Source organism: Leucopleurus acutus (genome assembly GCF_964270905.1).
Source record: "Leucopleurus acutus genome assembly, chromosome: X".
Lineage (NCBI taxonomy): Eukaryota > Metazoa > Chordata > Mammalia > Artiodactyla > Delphinidae > Leucopleurus > Leucopleurus acutus.
This window is the reverse complement of record NC_139148.1, coordinates 57,059,005-57,066,785: the sequence shown is the minus strand read 5'-3', so window position 1 is coordinate 57,066,785 and position 7,781 is coordinate 57,059,005. Positions and strand designations below refer to the sequence as shown.

Sequence of the window (7,781 nt, the reverse complement as noted above, 5' to 3'; positions counted from 1 at the left end):
AGGTAACCTAGTTTAAATGAAAAAGTAGTGAATTTTTTCTCTTTAAAACAGCTAAAAGTGATCCTGTGACCCTACATAAGCCAAATGGTGTCATAACAAAGAAAAACAGAAGTTTTCTATCCTACCCCAGAAACAGAACCTGTCAGCTTTAGTTCTGTCCAGCAGTCTTGGATTGGTATAACACCCATCTTAGGTTCCCCTCTCCCTTGTTATTTAAAGAAGCTCTTTTGCAAGTTCATTTGGCTATTAATATCAACAGAAATCAGGGGAGGAAACCCATGTAGATCATATCATGTCACTCAGAAACTATCTTCTCAACGACAAATAGAGTGAACCAACTGAAATGGGCTGCTTGGTGACTGGCCATTTCTTGTTTAGCAAATGAATTTAAGAGCTAAGTGAGGAGGCAGTGGCCAAGATGAGAAAGTAGGTGGACATTCCCCTGTACTCGCGACTCTGTTCAACAGAACAGAGGTGTGCCAAAGGACTATATGAAACCAGTATCCCAGGAACACACCGAGTTCATGGGTGGCAGCCCATTGGAGCCACACCAACCTTTCCAACGGAGGCCATGGTTCTGTAGTCTCAATCTTTCAGCTTCCTCTGGCTGAAAGGCAGCAACAAAGGTGGGGAGTCTGAGTGAGTATGGCCAATGTCAGAGCCCAGAATCAGCAGCAGAGGAGGATGATGAGTAAACTCACCAGATGGTGCCCATCTGGCTTTAGACTTTGCTTCTGAAGACTTTTACTTTAGTAGTCAGTCTTCTCTTGGTTTCTTCTCTCTTCTTCCCATGACTTCTGCAGGTGGATATGCTGGGTGGCAAGGAGAGCATTTACAGAGTTTCTGGTTCTAGTGCCTTCATTCTTCCCACCTTAGTAATTGAGTTTTCTCTTCAACCCTGATCTGGGTAGCCCCTTTAGCTGCTCTGAAGGTGGAAGTTGGCATTTCTCCATTTTGTGGGAAGGTGTCATCTCTGGGGGACAAGAGCAAGACGCTCAGCTTGTCCAATCCCGTTGATGCCTTCTTTCCAGTTTGTCTAAGGGCTCCAGAGATCTGATAGTTGATGAGAGACATTTTCTAAGAAGTCTTTGAGCCTACTGGCATCTAGAGATAGACATTGAGACTGCTGGCTTGCTAGCCTTCTTAGTGGTGGGAGTTCTTAGCAGAGAGTCTGTGAACATGCCCAAGGAAGTGGACAAGCTTCACCACTGTGGATGTAATGCAGCCTGGTGAAGTTCAGGCCCACAAAACACTGAAGGGAGGGTGGATGATGCTTGTAGCTGTATGGAGTCAGGCAGAAAACATTCAGATCTTTTAAAGATAAGGGCAAAGAGGGATCAAATCTTCAGTGTCCTAAGTAGGAAAACAGTCAAGCCACCACTTCCTTTTCCTCTGACTGCAGCCCCAAGCTTTTCCCTGGGCCACAAATGGGAAAGCAGACCTGGATCGGAATGGTGACTTACAAAAGGTCAGATCTCCCTCTCCCTCTTGCTGGTCTGATTCTTCAGTGGAAGTGGCCAAGTTTTGGCTAAAGAGAACATTCAGTTCAAAGCTCTTAGAAAAGCTATTGAAAGTCAATTTGAGGGTGGAGGCAGAGGATGAGAGAGAAAGGGACTGGTGGGGGGAGGCCATACAGACAAGTTTTCAAACAAGAAGTACACTTTTCAGTACCATGAACTGTGCTGCAGTTGAGCAGTCTAGCCCTCAGGAGCCAAGGCTCTGGGCAGGTACTGGTGATCCATCTGTCCTCTCTGTCCTCTCTTAAATCTGCCTCCCATCCATGTCAGCTCTGGTGTCACCCTGCCCTCTAATGGCAATAGCCATTGGCAGAAAATACAGTCTCCCAGGGAGAGAGGGTTTGGGGAAAGAAAGCAGTGACTCCCCATGGGCTTGCAATTTTCACTTTATTCTAGCTACTGTTGGTCTCTTCAGGGATTGCTGTTTGTTTTTATATTTTTTAAGAGGCAAAACCCTAGCAATTTTTTTTTGTTTTTGTTTGTTTGTTTGTCTTTTGTTTTCCCAGATACTCTTACCTCTCTAAACTTCACGTGGCATTAGGTGAGTAAACGTTTGCATGGCTGGTATACAGTGCAGTGCTATAAACAAGCACAACTTGACACTGTGCCACAGGATCATCACAGATTTAAAGAAATACAACAGCATTCAAAACACAGATAAGGGCCACAGCGGGGAGCAGAGTTTGAAAGTGCCATGGAGGGTCAGATAGGGAGGCAAAGAAAAGAAAGGAGGAAAAGAGAAAAAAAAAGCCTAGCAAATAGAACTCAAGAACATCTTCATGACAGACTGTACATCAATAGAGGAAATTCCCCAAGGCACTGCAGAGAAGTAGTGCAGAGTTAAAACAGGCAGAAGATTTCTGAGAAAGGGAGTGGGGTGGGGGTAAGGAAATGGGGGCTTCCAAAGCTTCACTGCGTGTGAAAATAGATGGGCTTGACTTTCCCGGAAAGGATCTTGGGCACTTGCACAGAGATGATCTCTGCCATCATTTCTGGAAAGTCCACGCTCACCATGTGGGACTTGATTAGCAGGTCAAAAGTGAATTGATGCAGCTCTCGTGCAATCTGCAGGAGGACAATAAGAGAGGGAGAAAACAGGGTTGACAAGGAGTTGGCTTCTTGTCAGGGTCTATCCCCACATTCTTTGATTTCCTCCTCTTTCCTTCCATGTCCTTGGGCCTCCGTGTGTGTGTGTGTGTGTGTGTGTGTGTGTGTGTGTGCACGTGCACGTGTGCGTACACACACATGTGCACTAAATTGTCTCCAGGGAGTCATCGAAGGCTCCCAAGAGATCTCTTACACCACTGCAAGCTCTCTGACTCAAGACTGCGTGTTCCTTTTCCTCAGCATAGACACACACACACACACACACACACACACACACACTCGCTCTCTCATACACACACACAAACGCACATGACTCGAGGAAGAGGGGGAAAACATCCAGGTCTGTTTTGTCTGTGTAGAGAACTTATCTACTCTAAGCCCCTTCTCTGAATCCCAACTGCTCTGTTCTCAACTCCTCCACCTCTTTCACAACATCCAGCTGGGACACTGTGACCTGTGTTCCTTTCTTCTTCATTGAATTTTCTTCCTGGACCACACTCAAAGCCAGAGGGGAATGGAAGCACCTCCCAACAGGTGGTGCCAGACCTTAGAAGAGCATATTATCACTTGGCTCTATCAGGCTGCTCTCCCTGACAAAGCACCCTCCATCGTTTGCTTACAGGCTGCACAGAGTCCAGGAGCTTGGTGAGCTGGTAGAAGCGCCTTGAGCAGGATGTGGGATTTTTTCTCTTGCATGCAATGATACGATCAAGTTCCTTGATGTAGTTCATTCGAAGTTCATCAAAGAATTTTTGATTTTTCAGCCCATCCACTGGAACTGATGTGGGATGAAGACAGAATGGGGAGGGGAAGCATGCCCACGAAGGAGCATTAGATAAAGCACCAAGTTTTCTGACCACAAACTTGACCCCCACCCCCACAGGGAGAGAACCATCTACTTGGTTTCCTGTCACTTGAGGCCTATATGCCTGGGACCTTTAGGAAGTCTGCTAGGAAGGTCTTAGGGAAAAGGCTAGCTGGACCCAGTGTGTAGGGTATCAAGTAAATAAAATTTAATGAGCTTTTCCATTCTCTAGACTTCTCATCTACACATTTCTTAGGACCTATGGTTTTACGCTGTTCACAGTCTGGCTCTGAATTAGAAAATTAAAACACGTGGTCTTGAATATCAAATTTTGTCTCCTTTCTCCCTCATAGAGGCTAAGCACTCTGCTTAGAAGAGACATTAAAGAAATATTCCTTGGATGCCAAATAAGCCCTTTCTGAGTTGCTTACACAGAACTTCTCTTTTTGGCAGAAGAGGAAATTCCTTCCGGGAGGCAATCCCTTCTGCCCTACAAGACATATAAGGTGGTCCTTGCCTGTTTCTATGGTAGAAGCTATGGAAAAATTCAGAGACCTGCTAAAACCAGACAAAAAGGCCTTGTACCAGAAAGAGATTGGGGGTAGGTGGGGATCTAATGGAGGTTGAATTATAGCAAAGAAATTGGTCTCTCGCCATGAGATTCATCCTTGTTAGGAAAAAGGATGCTAAGGGAGAGTGGAGGAGGGAAGGTGAAAGAAGAAGGGAAATGTTCAGGAGCTGGCTTCTTCCCAATAATCCTTTAATGAAAAAAGCAGCTTCCCTCTGATCCCCTATGCCCCTAGGGGCATTCTCTGCCCTTCCAGGCACTTACTAATGCTAAAGAGCAGCAGAGCCTTCATGCACAGAAATTCCTGGGGGGTGATTTGGAGCCATCCAAATTCTTGAGAGAGGTGCCTCATTCGGACACACTGGCTGTACATCCGGGACTTGTGCATGCGGTACCTGGGAAGGAAGCACAGAGAAAAAAAGAGGAGTAAGGAAAGGCTTACAATAAACCCAGAGAGAATATCTGTGGTTGCCCTCCCCTTTCCAAGTTCTCCAAGAAGAGCTTGCTGTTTCTCTTGCTGGTGCTTCAGTGACAGGAACAAAGTTGTTCTTTTTTCTCCAAAATCATGATATCCTGATAACTACTCATCTTGCCTGGCCAGGATATAGATTACTACATGGAAATTCCAGGTCCCCGTGGTCCTCCTGTTTCCTGGCACAAGGACAGGAAAGCCTAACCAAATGAATACAATGGGACTGGCACATGGTCTCCCTGACTAGTCCTAAAATCTCAGCTGCAGCCAGAGCCAGAACCTGCCTCCCAGACATTCAAACTTGGAGGATTTCTAGGAGACAGGCCTTAGAAATCAAGTCTTAAAATAAGGACATCAGGATTCCCAAGTGACCACACTTCCCATATTAGAAATTTAATCATTTCTTTAAAAACTCCCAGAAAAGGAGATTCCCCATTGTCCCTTTAAATGAGTTCCAATGCTTATCAAATCAGCCAGAAAATATTTCTGAATGTCAAATCTAAATGTCCCCTGCTGAAGCGGAGCCTACTCCCTCATATACTGGCTGTTCCTTATCACAGTTTGGGAGTTATAAACACGTGTGAGCTGCTTTTATTATAGTGACTTGTGAAAACATCATCACATTATCACCTATAAATTATATAGGGAAGTGACCAAGGCTTGGACAGATTCTCGAGGGGAGCAACCTCTCTGTTCCATGACTGGCCATGACAAGCCCATAAGAGAAGATACAGCATCCTCCTGTTAGCAAACCTTCCTGGTTTTCAGCACTTCAGAAATTGTGTGTGTGTCTGTGTCTGTGTCTGTGTGTGTGTGTGTGTGTGTGTGTGTGTGTGTGTGTGTGTGTGTGAGAGAGAGAGAGAGAGAGAGAGAGAGAGAGAGAGAGAGAGAAAGAGAGAGAGAGAGAGAGAGAGAGAGAGAGAGAGAGAGAGAGAGACAAAGAGGAGAGGGAGAGAGAGAAATTGATTTTATATCTTGTGGAGAAAGGAAAGGGAATTTGACACTCACTTAAGTGGTGAGGAAAAAGCCCTCCCAGATTGGGTCTGAAGCCTGTGGTTTGACATTTTGGTCCCCAAACCACTAGCCTTGTTCACAGGTTGAGCAGGCCTGGTACTGGCTGGGTGGAAGCTCAGCACCCTATCTCAGAGAGATCTTGGATGGTAAAGAAAGAGGGAAAGGAAGGGGCAGATAATGTAGAAATATTTGATGCAGGCTGGAACCCAACTGGAAAAATGAAGCATTTAGATAGTATCACAAGTCAACTGACCAAAACAATGCTGCTCCAAGCTCTTTCGCCCTAAGGAATTTTTAAGTAAGATTTGCTGAGCCTTAGGGCATGGCCTTGCTCTGGTCTGTCTGTGCTTCCAAGCCTCTGTTGATGACAACACTGCAGTATTTTTACCATTGAAATTGTAATCCTGACATGAAGGATTGCTCTAATACTGCTGCAGACCCCAGGAACAGAGAAGGTGTAGAAAGGAGGGGAAAAAGGCAAGGGAAGGAATTCAAAGGGGAAAGGAATAAGACCTGAGGAAGAAAGAAAGGAATAGAGTGCAGAAGGTAGAAAGCAAGGGGCAGGAATGGAATTCAGGAGGTGAGCAGAAGTAGGTGGGATTAAAAGAGAATGGAGAAGTGGGGAGACGAACATTGGAAATAAATGATGGAGCACAGTGCCTGGCACATAGTAATTGCTCAAAAAATGGAAAGTGCCATTATGATTCTATTCACTATTCTACAGATGAGGAGAATAAGCCTCAGAGAAGTTCAGTAATTTACCCAAGGTCACACAGCTAGGGTTCAGGTCCATTACCCTCACAAACTGTGTTCTCCACAAAGAGAGGAGGAGAAAAGAAGAAAGCAGGGTTGATGACAGGGTTTGGTGTCAGAGAGGTCAGCAAATGGGTTGGCCCAGAGTCCCTGTCTTTTTCTTTGGACCTCCGTTTCCCCATTGGTGCCTTGAGGAGGCTAGCAGCAACTGGTGGCTTTTAACTGGAGAGGTACTGCTCCCTTAGTGGGTGCTAGAAATGTGTGGGGGCAGTTTGGGCTGTCACAGTGACTAGGATCCTATTTGGTATTTAGTGGGCAGGTACCAGGGCAGTTAAACACATTCCAATATGCAGGAATGTGCTAAAAGATGAAAAATGTCAACAGCATCCCTGTTAAGAAACATTGGTTTAAATGATTCTAGGGACTTTAAGAGCTCTAACATGGCGGGTTCCTATAAGAGGAAGGGGGTCTGCTGTTTCAGGAGCCCTGGGGCTTGATATAGGACCCTGACTCTGTGGGGAATCCTGTGGTACCTTTTGATGAGGTACATGGAAGTGGACCAGATAGCTGAGGTAGGGTGTCACATATTTACACAGATGTGGAAAAGGAAATGAAGATTTAGAAAATAGCCAATTATCACCTTGCAAAGGTTCAAAGGTCTTCAGGCTCTGGATGGGGAGGGTAGTGCAGGTGCCCAGTAGTTGATTTAATCGCTGGAGGGCAGCAAGAGGGTGGGTTGAGAGATGAACAGGAAGAGGGCTTTTTAAGGCCTGCTCCAGAAGATGGCATCATAGGTAACTCTTTGGAGATCTGGAAACCACAAAGCAGGTTGTGCCAAAAGCTCAATGGTTATTCTTAGCTTCTCGCTACCAGGGCTGGCTGAGTTGGAAGAGGGCAGCTGGGGACGCTTATTTTCCCCCATATGGCACTGCTGTACTGGAAGGAACCACTGGCCTGTAGATTTTATTTTAAGGCTCTTCTGGGTTAAAGGGCTAAAGGGGAGGGAAGGTCAATTCCTTCCTGACCAAAGGGATTCTCTGTGGTGAGACTAGCTCAAAGTTCTTGGGAAGATTTTTTCTGGCCAGCTCCATTCACAATGCCACAAGGGACCTCAAATAGCAGACACAGAACAGATTATCATTGTTAGGAAAAGAGAGTATTGGAAAGGTACTTCTTTTTTATTTCTTGCCCATTATGGGACAGACATTTCACATCCACTAGCTCCTATTTTAGTTGTCATAACAAAACCATTTAAGAAAGATTTATTTTATTAACAGATTAGGAAACTGCGGATCAGGGAAGGTAAGTGTCTTACCCAAAGACAATGATGTAGGAAATAACAGAATAGAGGTTTCAGTTGAGGAAAGTACAATTTTAAACCCTGAGCTCTTGGCCAAATTCATGAAGGGTAAATAGAGCCGGTGGCAGGGCAAGCATTTATTAAAACTGTTTTTAAGAGAAGGGAAGTGGCTGAGCCAAGGTCACATGGCCAGAAAATGATGGAGCTGCACTTCCTCATCACTTACCATCAGGAGGCAGTATAAG

General features: G+C 45.3%; 1 protein-coding gene across 1 annotated transcript in view; it reads right to left on the bottom strand.

The window, feature by feature from the left end:
* Positions 1-606: 606 nt before the first annotated feature.
* Positions 607-7,781, bottom strand: part of AR (androgen receptor) — a gene marked incomplete at both ends in the record, with an annotated part of 166,016 nt that continues 158,841 nt past the window's right edge. The window contains 3 exons of the mRNA XM_082864784.1: positions 607-2,582; positions 3,245-3,402; positions 4,262-4,392. Of these exons, the coding sequence (XP_082720910.1) occupies positions 2,427-2,582; positions 3,245-3,402; positions 4,262-4,392 (445 nt within the window). The remainder of the gene's footprint in view (positions 2,583-3,244; positions 3,403-4,261; positions 4,393-7,781) is intronic.